General features: G+C 48.0%; 1 protein-coding gene across 2 annotated transcripts in view; it reads left to right on the top strand.

Annotated features, from left to right (window-relative positions):
* The window catches only part of Acly (ATP citrate lyase), a 52,809-nt gene that overhangs the window by 15,341 nt on the left and 18,834 nt on the right, over positions 1-18,634 (top strand). Inside the window, exons 11-18 of one of the 2 annotated variants that reach the window (XM_075990749.1) lie at positions 93-210; positions 2,247-2,401; positions 3,340-3,430; positions 4,433-4,462; positions 8,231-8,372; positions 8,639-8,807; positions 10,880-10,984; positions 13,899-14,095. In XM_075990749.1, coding sequence (XP_075846864.1) covers positions 93-210; positions 2,247-2,401; positions 3,340-3,430; positions 4,433-4,462; positions 8,231-8,372; positions 8,639-8,807; positions 10,880-10,984; positions 13,899-14,095 — 1,007 coding nt within the window. The remainder of the gene's footprint in view (positions 1-92; positions 211-2,246; positions 2,402-3,339; positions 3,431-4,432; positions 4,463-8,230; positions 8,373-8,638; positions 8,808-10,879; positions 10,985-13,898; positions 14,096-18,634) is intronic. The other variant, XM_075990750.1, reaches the window with a different exon arrangement.

Genomic DNA, 18,634 nt, shown 5'->3' on the forward strand with positions numbered 1-18,634 from the left:
TGTACACCTGTGCATTTGTTTATCGTGGTTATAAATTGATTGTGGCTGCTTTGTTTTAACTGTATGTTCTGTGGTCCTTTGACTTTCTTTAGGGCATTGTGAGAGCAATCCGCGATTACCAGGGTCCCCTGAAGGAGCATGAGGTCACAATCTTCGTCCGAAGAGGTGGCCCCAACTATCAAGAGGGATTGAGAGTGATGGGGGAAGTTGGTAAGATGGGGACTTTTTCTTACCTTTTTCAAGACAGGGTTTTCCTGTGTAGTCCAGGCTGTCCTGGAGCATGCTCTGTAGTTTGAGACCAGGCTGACATCAAACTCACAGAGATCTGCCTGCTTCTGTCTCCTGAGTACTTGAATTAAAGGTGTGTGCAACCACTACCCTCTAGTTTTGGTTTTTGGTTTTTAGTTTTTTGAGACGGTTTTTCTGTAACAGCTTTGGAGCCTATCCTGGAACTCACTCTGTAGACCAGGCTGGCCTCTAACTCACAGAGATCCACCTGCTGCTGCCTCCCAAGTGCTGGGATTAAAGGCGTGCAGCACCATTTAAAACTGCTCAGCCATTTTTTTTTAAGATTATTTTAGGTGTATGAGTGTTTTGCCAGCATGTATATATGTATACTGGTTGCAGTGCCTGGAGCCACAGATAACAAAAGAGGGCTTAGGAGTTTCTACAACTGCTGTTAAAGATGGTTGTGAGCCACTATGTGGGTGCTAGGAATTGAACCTGGGTCCCCTGCCAGAGCCACAGGTGCTCATACTGCTGAGTCATCCCTCCAGCTCTAGCATCCTCTCCCCTCTGTCTGCAAGGTCTGTGGCATGTCTCCTTGACTGTCCTAGAAAAGGCTCCTTGGATTCTTCTGTGCTCTGCCACACCCTGGTGAAGGTCTGCAAATTGAGAATGACTAGGCTCTGCATTTAACAAATACAGGATGCCTGCTCTGTGTCGAGTAGTATGCCGAGTCCTAGAGCTTTAAGCGTGACTGTAATGTCATGTCATGCTGAATGCCAGGGAGTAATTAAAGGGGACAAGTGACTAGACAAGGGGTAACATTTTAGTAGAGACCTGGAGCAGGGGAATGTAGCTTAGGGATGATCTCTGCAGAGGAGAGGACACTCTCCAAGGCTCTACAGTGGAGAGTGTGTATGTGTATGTGAGAGTGTGCGTGCGTGCATGCGTGTGTGTGTGTGTGTTTGTGTGTGTGTGGTGGGACCCATAGACTGGGTAGACTAGATCAAGAGGGAGGAGGTGGGGCTGTACAGGTCCCATACAGCCATGGCAGTAACCTGAGTTGGGAGTCTATTCTGCATTTGAGCAGAGGAACAGCATGCTTTGACTTGGCTCCTGTGTGAAGAGAAGGTGGAAGGGTGGCTAACGTAGAAACAGGCCACCTAGAAGATTGTGGAAGCATTTTAGAAAAGCAGTTCTCTTGATGTGGTGTTCCAGAAAGTGACAAATAGAAGACATTCTTGTCAGTGATCTTGATGTCTGATTGGAAAAGGCAAGACCTTTCCACCTTCCCATTTTCTAAAATTCAGTATCAGTGGCAAACTCCCCACCCCACCAGTCACCTAAAGTGGTACCCAGTGCTGGTGTTCATCTGAAGTGATGCCAGGTACGGTGGCACACACCTGTAATCCCAGCTTTCAGGCAGCAGAGGCAGGTGGATCTCTGACTTGAGACCAGCCTGGTCTATAGAGAAAGTTCCAGGCCAGCAGAGCCACATAGTAAGACTTTATCTCAAAGAACAAAACAGTGAAGGAGATGCAGGAGACAGGGTCATGTGGAGGGTGTGCCACTAAGGCTAGGGAGGCTAACAGCTGGCATTTGTGTTGAGCTCAGTGATGGGGGAGCAGCAGGTGAAGGTGCCAGCTCTGTGTAGGAGAAGCAAGGCCAGTGCCCCAGGGGAGCAAGCTAAGGGCATTTAGAAACAGACCAGGCCAGCGAGGCAGGCCCAGGTGAAGAATGGAGGAGTGTGGGAAGCCGGGATCCAGGTGCGCAGAGGTGTATGCTGATCCGCTTCTGGCACCTGCCTGCCAGTGACGCTGCTGCTTCCTCTCCTTGTCAATAGGTGATCTTTCGAAAGACTGGTTTAGTGGTGAAATTCTGAACAGCTGATTTGTCTGAATAATCAGTCTTATCCTCACAGTGCCAGGCATTGAGCAAGACTGTCAAGGGGCCTCTGCAGAGTCCGTGGACTAGGCACTTACTCTAGATCTTGAATCATGGGCTTTTTCCTTCTTCCACAGGGAAGACCACTGGAATCCCCATCCATGTCTTTGGCACAGAAACTCACATGACGGCTATTGTGGGCATGGCCCTGGGCCACAGACCCATCCCCAACCAGCCACCCACAGCAGCTCACACTGCCAACTTCCTCCTTAATGCCAGCGGGAGCACATCGGTAGGTGAAGCTTGCCTCCATCCCCCACTGTCCTACAAAGGACACGCTGTCCCTCTTTTTTTTTTTGGTTTTTCAAGACAGGGTTTCTCTGTGGTTTTGGAGCCTGTCCTGGAACTAGCTCTTGTAGACCAGGCTGGTCTCGAACTCACAGAGATCCTCCTGCCTCTGCCTCCCGAGTGCTGGGATTAAAGGCGTGCGCCACCACTGCCCGGCACGCTGTCCCTCTTCTGGCATTTAGGGGAATAGGAGGATACTGGGATGTTGGTACAAGATTATGGTCAAATCAAGGTAAAGTAATGGAGAGACTAAAGGTTTTTAAATCAAACCCGAGTTCAAATCTTGACTGGTCTTGAAGAGAGGGGGGACTTTAACAGGTGCCTCTTGGATCCTCTTGGGTCATTTGTACCATGGAACAAAGTCCTTCCCCATTTTGGCATTGCTAGAATAGTGCTTTCTTTTTTTTTTTTTTAATTTAATTTTATTATTTCTTAAGGTTATTTATTTATTTAATTTATTTATTTATTTATTTATTTATTTGTTATGTATTCAGTGTTCTGCCTGCATGTATGCCTGCAGGCCATTACAGATGGTTATGAGCCACCATGTGGTTGCTGGGAATTGAACTCAGGACCTTTGGAAGAGCAGGCAAAGCTCTTAACCACTGAGCCATCTCTTCAGCCCCTAGAATAGTACTTTCTGAGAGCAGTGTATGAAGAACACAGTCGAGCTAGGTTCAGTGCACAACTGTACTGGGGCAGGAGGATTGCTGTGGGTTCCATGCTAGCCTGGGCTATACATATAGTGAGACTGTCTTAAAACAGTGCTGAGCGTAATTCTTGTTACTTCACTTCTTTGGGACATTCAGGATCAGTGGCTTTTGTCCTCAGCTACTGCCTATGATGCTTGACTCTGTTCTCTCCTTCCATTAATTATTCCAGACTCCAGCACCCAGCCGGACGGCGTCTTTTTCTGAGTCCAGAGCTGATGAAGTGGCACCTGCCAAGAAAGCCAAACCAGCTATGCCCCAAGGTAACTCCCAGATGTTCAGCACAGTGCACGAAAAGGACTGTAGTGTCCTCCGTGTCTCTCTGTTTGGGGCCTGCCTGGAAGAGGTGGCAGGGAAGCAGTTTGAGCTTGGCTGTGGGAGTGGGCCTCAGCATGAGATGGGAGTGTATCTCATGAGAATGGAGTGACCTGATCTTCCCTGTGTCTTCTGGAGCTGAGGATCCACACTGCCCAATCATCTCCCTCTCTGCCATCTTCTACCCTTCTTCCTGGGTCTGTGAACTGAACTGTGGAGGAGACAGGAGGATTTCAGCAGAATCAGGACTCCTAAATGGAGACAGCAAAGCTAGCTCCTCAACAGTCATGTGTCTTCCCCCCACCAGCTAGGGGCTCTTCATACACATCTCTCTATGCGCCCTTGCACACGTCACCTAGTTCATCTCCCTCCCAGTGACGAGTGACCTACCAGCACTCACTCTGGCAGTAGATGAGTGGCACTGGCGTCCCCTGCCTGATGGAGCCTTGCAGCCTCTCTGTGCTATAGCTGATCTAAGAGATCTTAGAAACAATGACCGTAGCTCTGAGGCTCAAGATCAGAAGTCAGTGCCTCGCAGTTTCCAAGGCATCAGCCTTGTCCGCAGTGGAGAGTGGTGGGTCCAGCTCCATGCTGGTTTAATCGCTGTACTGTGCTGCGTGGGGAAAGGGAGATTGGCAGTCAGAGGGTGTGACCCAGGCCAGATAGAAGTATGTCACTTAGAGGGCCTGGAGGAGGCTTCAGTGTTCAGTGCACCTGCCTAGCCTTCCTCCTTTTGCCCTCTCTTTGCACCCCAGTTCTTTGTCTTGCTTGCTTCTGTTCTGCCCACTGGTGCTTTGGCCTCTTTCGTTGACTTCATTCCTGCTGTTCACTGTGAATTAGACAGTGGCAGCACCAGAAGGCTTGTCTGTGGATCCGTCCCGTTCTACGCTCTCCCACCACAGCCTCCCAGCAGCAGTTCACTCAGTATCCTTGGTCATTTTCTTTAACAGATTCAGTCCCAAGTCCAAGACCCCTGCAAGGTAGGATGCCCCCACCCTGCCCCAACTCTGCGTGTGGCTTTGTTAGTGGGTGCCAGTTTCTCTCTGTGCTTTGTTTCTTCCTTCCCTAGTGGGTTGCAGTGTTGTGGAGTATATTTTCTGTGCCCACCTTGGTGTGGCCTGCCCCCTAAGTCTAGTCTTTGCTCTGTGTCCCTTCCCTGTCCTACTCAGTACTTCCTTGCCCCAGCACAGCACTCTCTGGCTCCTTCTCTTGGAGGAAGCCTCAAGGTGGAGACATAGAAGGAGCAAGAGCCAGCCTAGGAGACTGTGGGGTGCCAGGAGGGAGGCTCCTGGGAAAGGGTAACATCCAGCTGAAGGGGGAGTGGCAGAGAGCACTGATGCCTCTGACTGCTGGCTGCCCTAGGAGCTGCAGCTCAACCCTGATTCTCACCTGCATCTCATCTTTGCCGTGCTTTGACAACTGCATCCCACAGCTCCTGATTCCAGACCCCCGTAGATGTAAAGAGACAAACCAGGAAGGTCAGGTGGTATCTGTCTCTGAAACAGGTCATTTTAAGGACTTGAAGGGGTCTGGGCTTTGGTGTCTGAGGTCACAGTTTGCAGTGGACACTTTTAGTGCATACATTTAGGCATGCACACACCTCTGCCCATTGACAAGCAAGTAGATTACTCAGTTACCAGCATCAGGACTGCCTTGTGACCTTCTTTAAATATTTAAATCAGACTCAGAGCCTCCTTGCATGCTGAACTCTACCAAGCCCCTCCATGTAACTGACATTCACGGCTGTAAGTGCAAGAGAGTCTTCATTGATGACTTTGGTCCCTAGGGTAGGTAGGAATATCTAAACAATGACAATGGGTGCAGCTTTTTTTTTTTAAAGATTTATTTTTAATTTTAGCTTGTGTGTGTTGAGGTGTGGAGTTGTTCATCTGAGTGCAAGTGCCCTCAGAGACCAAAGAGGGTGTTGGGTCCCTTGGGACTGGAGTTTCAGGCAGTTGTAACTGTTGTAAGCCATCTGACATGGGTGCTGGGAACCGAGGTCAGGTCCTCTGCGAGAGCAGTACCAGCTCTTAACTATTGTGCCATCTTCCCAGCCCCTCTACTAGCCCACAATCCTTTCATATCTCCCTCCGGTGAGATCCAGAGTGTGCCAATAAAACAGGGACAGACTCAGTCTCAGGGAGCTCTTCTCCCCTAGGGAAAGTGGGCTGTGGGGAGGTGTATTTTTCTGGTCACTTAGCTGGAGAAGTGGGAGGACAGGAGAGGAGTGGGTCAGGAGGAGACCAGGTCCTAAAGAGTGCTCCCATGCCTACTTAGCCATTAAAGTTCTTTGGGGCCTCCTGCTACTGATACCAGTGGCCCCTTTGGCTTTTGTTTTTCTGTGCTTAAGGAGGTAAGCACTTGAGCTCTGCGCTTTAAAGCAGGAGGTACGGGTGGGTTTGTAGGGATTTGAGCACTTTGTTCTTATCTCTGAAGACAGATTTCTGTGTGGCACGGCACTTGGGCTCAGTGTACACTCTCCTGGGAGTGGCAGAGCCTCGCCGCTTTATGGCTTTCTTTATCACACAATTGAGTTTTTCTCAAATCATGTAATCCTGCCTCTCCTAGATTACCAAGGACCACTATCATTGTGGATATCTGCTTCAATTTCCTGGGGCTAAAAGGATGAGACTGGATTATGTGGCTGCCCTCACTCTAAGGTTCCGTGTCTTATAAGGGACCCTGGGTTCAGGTTGACAGTAAATCCCAGGTATTCACAAATCAAGATCCTTCTGACCTAAGAGGCTTACTGCTGGCCTGCTCAGTGATTTAATCAGCCCTTGATCTTGGTTAGCCAAGCTTGCAGTAGCACAGTCGGTTAATACCAGAAGCCTCTGGATGAGGTACATTGCTCTCCCCAGGGTAGCACAGAATGTCCCTCAAGGGCGGCTACCTCTACTGGGACGTTCAGGGCGTCAAAGACGAAGGTAGGCACGGGCCCTTTCCCTTCTGGCTAATGACTGGATTTCTGTAGCCCCTTTGTGTCGTCAACCCTTCCCCCTATTTTGACAAGGTTTATCTCTCCAGACCACTACCTGCCACTGTCTCCCAAGTGCTGAGGTTAAAAGTGTGAGCCTCTATGTGCAGCTGCCCTCTTCTTTAAAGTCTTCCCTGCCATTAGAAAGCCTGCTCAAGAGTATTGTTCTGAGCAGCACAGAGCCACCTAGGAGATGAGGAGAATGGGAAGACGGGGGCAGAGAGAAGGTTATGGCCCCGTGCTGGCTGGCCGTTGCCCTGCCTGTGTCCAAGTCCAGTCTGTAACCTTTGTCAGAGATAAATCTGTCCTGGCCTCAGCCCCAGCTGCCCCATGTCTCTCCACTGAACCCCCGACCCACTGACCTAGAATTTGTGAGCATTCAAATCCTGACCGTGGCTGGGTTTGTGTCTAGATTTACAGGCTGATTAGCACTGCCGTGAGGGTGAAGTCCTCAGGTGTTAAAATGGGGAAAGCCGAACTTTTTTCTAGTGCCTTTAAAAAACTTTATTAAGCCACACATGGTAGAGCTTACCTGCAGTTCCAGCAGTCAAAAGGCTGAGGCAGAAGCATTGTCACCAGATTGAGGTGTCCCTGAGCCATATAGTGAGTTCCAGGCCACCTGGGCTATAGTGGGAGACCCTGTCTCCGTAACAACTGAAAGTAAAGAAGGGCTGGTGGTGTGGTATATACCTGTGATACCAACACTTGGGAGCCAGAGGCAAGATTCGGAGTTTAAGGTCATCCTCAGCCACATAGTGAGTTCAAAGCCAATCCAGGTTACCTGAGATCCTGCTTTAGAAACAGCAGCTGGGGCTGGAGACATGGCTCAGAGGTTGCAGTGCTCTGGAACCTGGTTGTGGAAGACCTGGGTTGGTTCCCAGCACCGACGCAGTAGATTTACAACTGCTTATAATTGCAGTTAGAGAGGATCCGATTCCTTGTCTGGTCTCTACAGGCACTGCGCAGGCACGGCACTGCACTTAGATGCTGGCAAACAAACACCTATGCACATCAAAAGTAGCTTAAACTAAAAAACAGCTGAGCGTGGTGACATATACCAGCACTTGGGAGGCAGAGGCAGGCGGCTGTCTGTGACTTTGAGGCCAGTCTGGTCTACATAGCATGGTACATGTCAGCCATAGCAACATAGTGTTTCAAAAAACAAACAGGGAACCTGAGAGATGGCTCTTTATAAGAGCACTGACTGCTTTTCCAGACGACCTGGTCCAATTCCCAGCACCCACATGGCAGCTCAGCTGCCTGTAACTCCAGTTTCAGGGGACTCAACACCCTCTTCTGGCCTCAGTGGGCACCAGAAACACATGTGTTGTGCAGACATATGTAGAGACAAAACACATAAGATATAAAATAAATGCTTAAAAAGCACAAAATAATGAAACTAAATTTTATTAAGTACGCAGACCACATGTGTATATAGTTGCACCTCTAGCTCACCTGGGACATTAGTGTGCCCTGTAACAACTCTCAGGCATCTGCAGCCGTGGAACTCTTGTTCTGTGTGCGAGTCCTTTCCTGTTCACCATGGGTCTGTTCTCTAGCCAGGCAGATCTCTCTAGATATTTTTGCTCTCTCTGCTGCCTCCACCTAGAAAAATTCAAGGCAAATTTCTGAGTTTGTTACTTTAACATTCGTTTGCTGTTTTGAAGAGCTCCCAAACTGGACACGCAGCATGGGGATTCGGGCAGGCAGCCCCCGTGGGTCTCCTAAGGTGTGTGTTCTGGGTGCACTCGCTGTGTCTTTGCCCACTTAGGGAAGAGTGCCACCCTCTTCAGCCGCCATACCAAGGCTATCGTGTGGGGCATGCAGACCCGGGCAGTGCAAGGCATGCTGGACTTCGACTACGTGTGCTCTCGAGATGAGCCCTCAGTGGCTGCCATGGTCTACCCCTTCACGTGAGTCATGCCAAGGCAAGGTGCCCAGAAGTGGCTCAGTGGGATGCTCATCTTTAGATGAAGCTCGGAAGTTAGTTAACCCCATACCTCCCTCCAGTGTTTGCAGTGGAGGGATCTGCCCATCTCAGAGACTGGGACGGTCCATGTTCCTGGGGGCCCTTTTTGAGAACACAGACCTTGCCTCTCTTAGGGAGGTTCCTTCACTCAGTCTCCCCCTCCCCAGACCTGGTGAATTGGGGTGTCCTTACTCTTCCTCTTTTCTTCAGTGGGGATCACAAGCAGAAGTTTTACTGGGGACACAAGGAAATCCTGATCCCTGTCTTCAAGAACATGGCTGATGCCATGAAAAAGCACCCGGAGGTTGATGTGCTGATTAACTTCGCCTCTCTGCGGTCCGCTTATGACAGCACCATGGAGACCATGAGCTATGCGCAGGTAGATCTGGGCGCTGGGAGATCTGGGTGGGGAGTCAGAAGGAACTTCTGAATGGAATTCACAGTCATGGTCACTTGGGACAGAGGACTTGGGAATTGGGAGAGGCGAGAGTTTGCATGAAGGTGCTTGGAGACTTGTACTTCTCAGCAGTGACCTAAGAGTTTAGCGTGAGTAGTGGCTGCTTTACTGGGTCACCAGTGAGCCATTCCAGCTCTTTGCCTCCCAGACTGACTTGAACAACAGGATCAAAAGCACTTTCTTGGGCTGAGTGTAGTTCAGAGGCAGAGCACCTGCCTAGCAAATGTAAGACCCTGGGTTCGATCCCCAGCACCATCCCCCAGAAGAGCTTTCTTGTAGGGTATTATATGTTATTTCAGAACCGATGTTAGGGAGTAAAAAGCAAGTGGATACTTCACATCCCTTTTCTCAGAAGCATGGTCACCAGGTTTCAGTATCCCCTCTCCACACTTCTTTCTGTACCAGTGGATAGGTTGGCAAAATCATTTTTGTTCCTTCCAGTTTTCTCACAAGCATTTTGGGTTAACATGTGCATGTATTCCTTTTTTCCCCTTATTTATTTATTTTTATTTTTATGTTTATTGATGTTTTGTCTGAATGTGTGTCTGTGTGAAGGGGCTAGATTCTCTGGAACTGGTGTTACAGACAGTAACTTCAAGAGCTCCTGCCCTTCCAGAGGTCCTGAGTTCAATTCCCAGCAAACACACGGTGGCTCACAACCTTTATAGACTGGTCCAGATCCAGTAATGAGATCTGGTGCCCTCTTCTGGCCTGCAGGCATACATGCAGACAGAACACTGTATACATAATAAATCTTTAAAAAAAAAAAATTAAAAGAAAAAGAGGAAGTTGACCTGCCACATCAGAATGGCCAGTTGGAAACTTTTAACACACTGGCTTCCAGAACTTTCATGGTCTAAACCCCCATCAGTAAGAGTTCCAGTTTTGTTTTGTTTTGAGACAGGTTCTTATTAACTAGCCCTCGCTGGCCTGGAACTCACAGAGATCCTCCTGCCTCTGTTTTCCAAGTACTTGGATTAAAGGCATATCATATCACCGCTCCAGGTTCTTCTTGCCAACACCGGTTGTGTAGTGAATTGGTGTTCTGTTTAATCTATGTGTCTTTGGTTACTGACTAAAACAAACTTTTAGAAATATTGGCTGGCCATTTGTGTCCTGTTAGTGGCCAAAGTGGCCTATCTTTCCTCCCTTTTTTTCTGTTGTAGAATTTGCCTTCTGTGATCTGTGAAGCCCCTATATGCCAATATTTTTTGTTGTTTTTTAATTGTCTGATCACAGTTATTTTAGTTTATGAGTGGAGCAAAAACAACACAGGGCAAAATGTAACTCCATCCATTTTCACAAATAAAGTTTGATTAAAATGCACCCACTGCTTTCATTTATGTATTGTGCATGCCAAACAGACCACAAGACCCAGGAAGCCTAAAATATGATCTTGACCCTTTTTAGACTGGTCCAGTTCCAAAGAGATGGTTCTTAGATCTTCCCATTCCCTTAGCCCCATCTGGGTAACTATGGGATCAGCTTATTTCTGTTGTGCGCTGGCCACTTCCTGTAAGGACAGAGAGGACTCATTGGGTACTTAGGAGGAAAGGCAGGTGTAGGGATCAGTTGGGTCTGAGGGTCTAGGTGAGAGAATGGAGCTGCAGACTAGCAGAGATTTGGAAGCATTTGTATCTGCTCACGCACAGAGTCGTTGTGGCATTGGTCCATGGAGGTTCGTTTAGGTATCCAGTGCCGTGCCTTTTGTTAACACTCTCTGTCTGTGTGGTGTGCATGTGGACAACCTTCAGGTGTCAGTTCTCTCATTCTTTTCTATCTGTCCTTGGCATCAAACTCAGGTCATTAGACTTGGTAGTAGGTGCATTTCCCTGCTGAGCTATCTGGCTGACCCGATGCGTCGTCTCCTTTTGAGAGGAGTCTGAAGTGACTAGAGTAGGTCCTGAGGCCCGTGGGAGGGAGAAGATGCATTGCCTTCACCTGACTTTGTTCTTGAAACCTGAATGGGGCCCCTGGCTTTGTTATTCTTCTAGATCCGGACCATAGCCATCATAGCAGAAGGCATCCCTGAGGCTCTTACACGGAAGCTCATCAAGAAGGCTGATCAGAAGGGAGTGACCATCATTGGGCCAGCCACGGTGAGTGTCCACTACTCCAGAAGTCTTCCTTAGGCTGCAGGAAGCATACTGTTTTGTTGTTTGGTGGTGGTGGTTTTTTGTTTTGTTTTTTTGTTTTGGGTTTTTGTTGTTGTTGTTTTGAGGCAGGGTTATGACTCTGGTCCAAACTGGCCTGGAATTTACGATAATCTTCCTCCTGAGCCTTGGGATTAGAGGCATAATCTACCATGCCAATAGGAAGCTCGCTTCTGTTGTTATTAATAACTTTTTTATTTGATTATACTAGATTACTTCAATCCATTTTCATTTAAGTATATAATGTACTTTGAGCAAAATCCTGGCCATGTCCTCCCTCCCCGGCCCTCATTAGGCCCCTCCTTACCCTCCACAGTTTAGTGTTTATTTACCTTGTCATCTGTATGTGTATGCATTTGAGTACTCATATAAAATTCAGAATCCACAAATGAAAGAAAGCATGCGATACTTGTTTTTCTGCAGCTGACTTAATTCACTTAGTACGATTATCTCCAGTTGTGTTCATTTCACTATAGATGACATAATTCTGTTCTTTATGGCTGAAAAAGATTCTATTGTGTGCATGTACCACATTTTCCTTGGTCATTCTTCTTGATGAACACCTAGGTTGTTTTCGTAACTCCGTTATTGTGAACAGTGCAGCAGTAGCCACTGATGCACAAGTAAGTACCTCTGTGGTATGCTGACTTAGAGTAATGTTTTTTATATTTTGAGGAAACGCCATACAGAGTGGAGTGGCTAGACTGGTGTACGTTGTGAATGGTGGCAGCATACAGCAGTTCATCTTGCCTTCATCCTAGAAGCTCCCCTGATTTTTCTATTACACTTGTTTATTATGTGTGTATGTATGTGCACAACTGCACGCACACATGTCAAAGTGCACATGCAGGGGTCAGAGGGCAACTTTGTGGCATTGGCTCTGTCTGCCTACCATTTGGTAGGTGGTCAGGCCTGATTACACACTGATCATGTCAGTAACCCTCCCTTTTTATTTCTTAAGTCATTTATTTTATGATTATTGGACAGAGGGCGCGCAGGGGACACATGTGCCGTGGTGTGCGTTTGTTGATCAGAGGATGGCTCTGGTTCAGTCCTTTCACCGTGGCTTCTAGGTATTGAACTGAGATTGTCAAACTCGAGGCAAACAGTTTTCTCTGCATAGCCATCTCATTAGCCCAGACTTGTGTATTGACTATCCTGGGTTTGAGTTGTTAGAAATACCTGTGGTAACAATTCCCAGGTAGATTTTTCACTTATTTATTTATTTATTTTATTTTATTTTACTTGAAACGCTAGGGATGGAACCCAGGACCACTGACACCAAGCAAGGGTACTTGCTGAGTCACACTGCCAAACCCCAGTTAGTTTTAAGTTATATTTACTTATTTGTTTTGTGTGTGTGTGTTTGTGTATATGGTAGGGGTGATTTATGATATGTGTATGTGAAACCAGAGTGAGTGTCAAGGATTCTGTCACTCTCCACCCTATTCAGGTCTCCCCCTGAACCTGGAGCTTTTAAGTTTTATTGGCCTCAGTGATCTTGCTGCCTCAGTATCCTTCAGTGTTGGGGTTACAGGAATCAGCTGATAATGCCTAACTGTTACAACACTGACTAAACCGCACTCTATGCTTTCGGGAGTGCTCTTAACCACCAAGTCTCTAGCCTCCTGGCCCCCAGTTTTTAAAGGGCTTCTTCACAGTCTTACAACTTCATAGTTACGAGGGGTTAATGGAGCCAGGTGGTGGCGGCACACATCTTTAATCCCAGCACTCTGGAGGCAGAGGCAGGCAGATCTCTGTGAGTTCAAAGGCAGCCTGGTCTATGGAGCGAGTTCCAGGACAGGCTCCAAAGCTCCACAGAGAAACCTGGTCTTGAAAACAAACCAAGAAAACAAAAACAAAACAAAATATATAAGTGGTTAATGGGAAGATACTTGTTTTTAATGTTTTTGTCCTTATATGTAGCCATAATACAGTGTCTAATTATTCCTTTAATATAAGCCAAGGGGGCGGGGAGACTATCCTGGGGCTTCTTTTTGACTTACAGCTTCACAGTCAAATTGCTGTCATTGTTTTAACTTAATTGTTGTATAAAACATTGAAACTGGGGCTGGAGAGACGGCTAGGTAGTTAGAGCACTTGTTGCTGTTGCAGAGGACACAGACTCTGTTTCCATCACCCAGGTGGCAGCTCACAATCTCTGTAGCCCCAGTTCAAAAGAATCTGCCACTGTCTTCTCGACTCTGCAGGCAGTGTGTGCATACGGAGCAGATAAAAATACCCATAGACATAAAATGAAAATAAATACATTTAAATAAAAGTTTGAAGCTAAGGCTGAGCGTGGTGGTGGTGACACCTTTAATCTCATACTTGGGAGTCAGAAGCAGGCAGATCTTTGATAGTTCAAGGCTAGCCTGTCTACATAATGAGTTTGAGGCTAACCAGGGCTGCATTGTGTGATCCTGTCTCAAAAAAGAAAGAAAATATGAGCTAGAATTTTCCCCCTAGTGCTAGTGATTCCCTGAAGGCCTCATACATGCTGGGTAAGAGGATGCTGTGTCACCATCCCTAAAACTAGCACTTTTGTGATGAGAAAGGAGTGCTTGTGTTATAAGAAAGATGTCACTGTGCACTGAGAAACCCAGCTGTGTGGGACATCTTTGCTGGTGCTGTGACCATGAAGTAGGGGAGACAACTTAATGTTAAGTACACGGATCTAAAACTCTGAGCCACATTTCACACACAAATCTTGCAATATCTTCTAAGAGAGAGGAGAGGTTTTATGGGTGTGACTCTTTCAGCCACTTTGCACCTAGGCCAGAGGCAAAGGCCAGGTAGAGTGGGGCTTTGTGGTTCCTCCTGCACCCTGTGTTCTTAACTGCTGCTTCTGCCTCTGCAGGTTGGGGGCATCAAGCCTGGATGCTTTAAGATTGGGAATACTGGTGGGATGCTGGACAACATCCTGGCCTCCAAACTCTACCGCCCAGGCAGTGTGGCCTACGTCTCACGTTCTGGAGGCATGTCTAACGAACTCAACAATATCATCTCGCGGACCACAGATGGTGTCTATGAGGGTGTGGCCATCGGTGGGGACAGGTAAGAGCTGAGAATCTCCAACAGTGAAGGTGGCTAGCTGAGCAACATGCCTGAGCACTGGGCCCCTAGGAAAGCTATACAAGGCCATTAAATGGGAACTCCTTTTATCTCAGGACCAGAAAATAGAAGCTGTAATTGTGTTTTAAAGCTGTTTCAGGGTTTGGATGCTGTGTGCGAGCGGGAAGGGAGGAAGGGAGCAGCAGAGCACTGGGTTAAGAGGCCCAGTTCTGAAGCCATAGCAAATAGGTTCAATCTCAGTTTCCCAGTGGGGGCTGTATGGACATCCCTCCAGCTCGTTCATATTAAATGCATAAAGTAAATGTCATGCCTCATGACGTCATTGGGAGGACCAAGCAAGATCTAGTAAAGTGGCTAACACAGGACCTAGTACTTAGAAGGTGCTCAGTAGGTGTTACTTTTAGTTAATAATAGTTATCCTTAACTTTGTTAATGGGACTACTGTGCTAGAGTAACACAGCAGTGACTGGATCACTGCACTAGAGTAACACAGCAGTGACTAGATCACTGCACTAGAGAACACAGCAGTGACTGGATCACTGCACTAGAGAACACAGCAGTGACTGGATCACTGCACTAGAGAACACAGCAGTGACTGGATCACTGCACTAGAGAACACAGCAGTGACTGGATCACTGCACTAGAGTAACACAGTAGTGACTGGATCACTGTGCTAGAGTAACACAGCAGTGACTGGATCACTGCACTAGAGAACACAGCAGTGACTGGATCACTGTGCTAGAGTAACACAGCAGTGACTGGATCACTGCACTAGAGTAACACAGCAGTGACTGGATCACTGCACTAGAGAACATAGCAGTGACTGGATCACTGCACTAGAGTAACACAGCAGTGACTGGATCACTGCACTGGAGTAACACAGCAGTGACTGGATCACTGCACTAGAGTTAACACAGCAGTGACTGGATCACTGCACTAGAGTAACACAGCAGTGACTGGATCACTGCACTAGAGTAACACAGCAGTGACTGGATCACTGCACTAGAGTAACACAGCAGTGACTGGATCACTGCACTAGAGTTAACACAGCAGTGACTGGATCACTGCACTGGAGTAACACAGCAGTGACTGGATCACTGCACTAGAGTAACACAGCAGTGACTGGATCACTGCACTGGAGTAACACAGCAGTGACTGGATCACTGCACTGGAGTAACACAGCAGTGACTGGAACACTGCACTAGAGTTAACACAGCAGTGACTGGATCACTGCACTGGAGTAACACAGCAGTGACTGGATCACTGCACTAGAGAACACAGCAGTGACTGGATCACTGCACTAGAGAACACAGCAGTGACTGGATCACTGCACTAGAGTTAACACAGCAGTGACTGGATCACTGCACTAGAGAACACAGCAGTGACTGGATCACTGCACTGGAGTAACACAGCAGTGACTGGATCACTGCACTGGAGTAACACAGCAGTGACTGGATCACTGCACTAGAGAACACAGCAGTGACTGGATCACTGCACTAGAGAACACAGCAGTGACTGGATCACTGCACTAGAGTTAACACAGCAGTGACTGGATCACTGCACTGGAGTAACACAGCAGTGACTGGATCACTGCACTAGAGTAACACAGCAGTGACTGGATCACTGCACTAGAGAACACAGCAGTGACTGGATCACTGCACTAGAGAACACAGCAGTGACTGGATCACTGCACTAGAGAACACAGCAGTGACTGGATCACTGCACTAGAGAACACAGCAGTGACTGGATCACTGCACTAGAGTAACACAGCAGTGACTGGATCACTGCACTAGAGTAACACAGCAGTGACTGGATCACTGCACTAGAGAATACAGCAGTGACTGGATCACTGCACTAGAGTAACACAGCAGTGACTGGATCACTGCACTAGAGTAACACAGCAGTGACTGGATCACTGCACTGGAGAACACAGCAGTGACTGGATCACTGCACTGGAGTAACACAGCAGTGACTGGATCACTACACTGGAGTAACACAGCAGTGACTGGATCACTACACTGGAGTAACACAGCAGTGACTGGATCACTGCATTAGAGGTAACACAGCAGTGACTGGATCACTGCACTAGAGAACACAGCAGTGACTGGACCACTGCACTAGAGAACACAGCAGTGACTGGATCACTGCACTAGAGAACACAGCAGTGACTGGATCACTGCACTAGAGAACACAGCAGTGACTGGATCACTGCACTAGAGAACACAGCAGTGACTGGATCACTGTACTAGAGTAACACAGCAGTGACTGGATCACTGCACTAGAGTAACACAGCAGTGACTGGATCACTGCACTAGAGAATACAGCAGTGACTGGATCACTGCACTAGAGTAACACAGCAGTGACTGGATCACTGCACTAGAGTAACACAGCAGTGACTGGATCACTGCACTAGAGTAACACAGCAGTGACTGGATCACTGCACTGGAGAACACAGCAGTGACTGGATCACTGCACTGGAGTAACACAGCAGTGACTGGATCACTACACTGGAGTAACACAGCAGTGACTGGATCACTACACTGGAGTAACACAGCAGTGACTGGATCACTGCATTAGAGGTAACACAGCAGTGACTGGATCACTGCACTAGAGAACACAGCAGTGACTGGACCACTGCACTAGAGAACACAGCAGTGACTGGATCACTGCACTGGAGTAACACAGCAGTGACTGGATCACTGCACTGGAGAACACAGCAGTGACTGGATCACTGTGCTAGAGAACACAGCAGTGACTGGATCACTGTACTAGAGTAACACAGCAGTGACTGGATCACTGCACTAGAGAACACAGCAGTGACTGGATCACTGCACTAGAGAACACAGCAGTGACTGGATCACTGCACTAGAGAACACAGCAGTGACTTGATCACTGCACTGGAGTAACACAGCAGTGACTGGATCACTGCACTAGAGTAACACAGCAGTGACTGGATCACTGTGCTAGAGAACACAGCAGTGACTGGATCACTGCACTAGAGTAACACAGCAGTGACTGGATCACTGCACTAGAGTAACACAACAGTGACTGGATCACTGTGCTAGAGAACACAGCAGTGACTGGACCACTGCACTAGAGAACACAGCAGTGACTGGATCACTGCACTGGAGTAACACAGCAGTGACTGGATCACTGCACTAGAGTAACACAGCAGTGACTGGATCACTGTGCTAGAGAACACAGCAGTGACTGGATCACTGCACTAGAGTAACACAGCAGTGACTGGATCACTGCACTAGAGTAACACAACAGTGACTGGATCACTGCGCTAGAGAACACAGCAGTGACTGGACCACTGCACTAGAGAACACAGCAGTGACTGGACCACTGCACTAGAGAACACAGCAGTGACTGGATCACTGCACTAGAGAACACAGCAGTGACTGGATCACTGCACTAGAGATCACAGCAGTGACTGGATCACTGCACTGGAGTAACACAGCAGTGACTGGATCACTGCACTAGAGAACACAGCAGTGACTGGATCACTGCACTAGAGAACACAGCAGTGACTGGATCACTGCACTAGAGTAACACAGTAGTGACTGGATCACTGTGCTAGAGTAACACAGCAGTGACTGGATCACTGCACTAGAGAACACAGCAGTGACTGGATCACTGTGCTAGAGTAACACAGCAGTGACTGGATCACTGCACTAGAGAACACAGCAGTGACTGGATCACTGCACTAGAGAACACAGCAGTGACTGGATCACTGCACTGGAGTAACACAGCAGTGACTGGATCACTGCATTAGAGAACACAGCAGTGACTGGATCACTGCATTAGAGAACACAGCAGTGACTGGATCACTGCACTAGAGAACACAGCAGTGACTGGATCACTGCACTAGAGAACACAGCAGTGACTGGATCACTGCACTAGAGAACACAGCAGTGACTGGATCACTGCACTAGAGAACACAGCAGTGACTGGATCACTGCACTAGAGAACACAGCAGTGACTGGATCACTGCACTAGAGAACACAGCAGTGACTGGATCACTGCACTAGAGTAACACAGCAGTGACTGGATCACTGCACTAGAGAACACAGCAGTGACTGGATCACTGCACTAGAGTAACACAGTAGTGACTGGATCACTGTGCTAGAGTAACACAGCAGTGACTGGATCACTGCACTAGAGAACACAGCAGTGACTGGATCACTGTGCTAGAGTAACACAGCAGTGACTGGATCACTGCACTAGAGTAACACAGCAGTGACTGGATCACTGCACTAGAGAACACAGCAGTGACTGGATCACTGCACTAGAGTAACACAGCAGTGACTGGATCACTGCACTAGAGTTAACACAGCAGTGACTGGATCACTGCACTAGAGAACACAGCAGTGACTGGATCACTGTGCTAGAGAACACAGCAGTGACTGGATCACTGCACTAGAGAACACAGCAGTGACTGGGTCACTGCACTAGAGAACACAGCAGTGACTGGATCACTGCACTAGAGAACACAGCAGTGACTGGATCACTGCGCTA

Source organism: Microtus pennsylvanicus, chromosome 11 (assembly GCF_037038515.1).
Source record: "Microtus pennsylvanicus isolate mMicPen1 chromosome 11, mMicPen1.hap1, whole genome shotgun sequence".
Lineage (NCBI taxonomy): Eukaryota > Metazoa > Chordata > Mammalia > Rodentia > Cricetidae > Microtus > Microtus pennsylvanicus.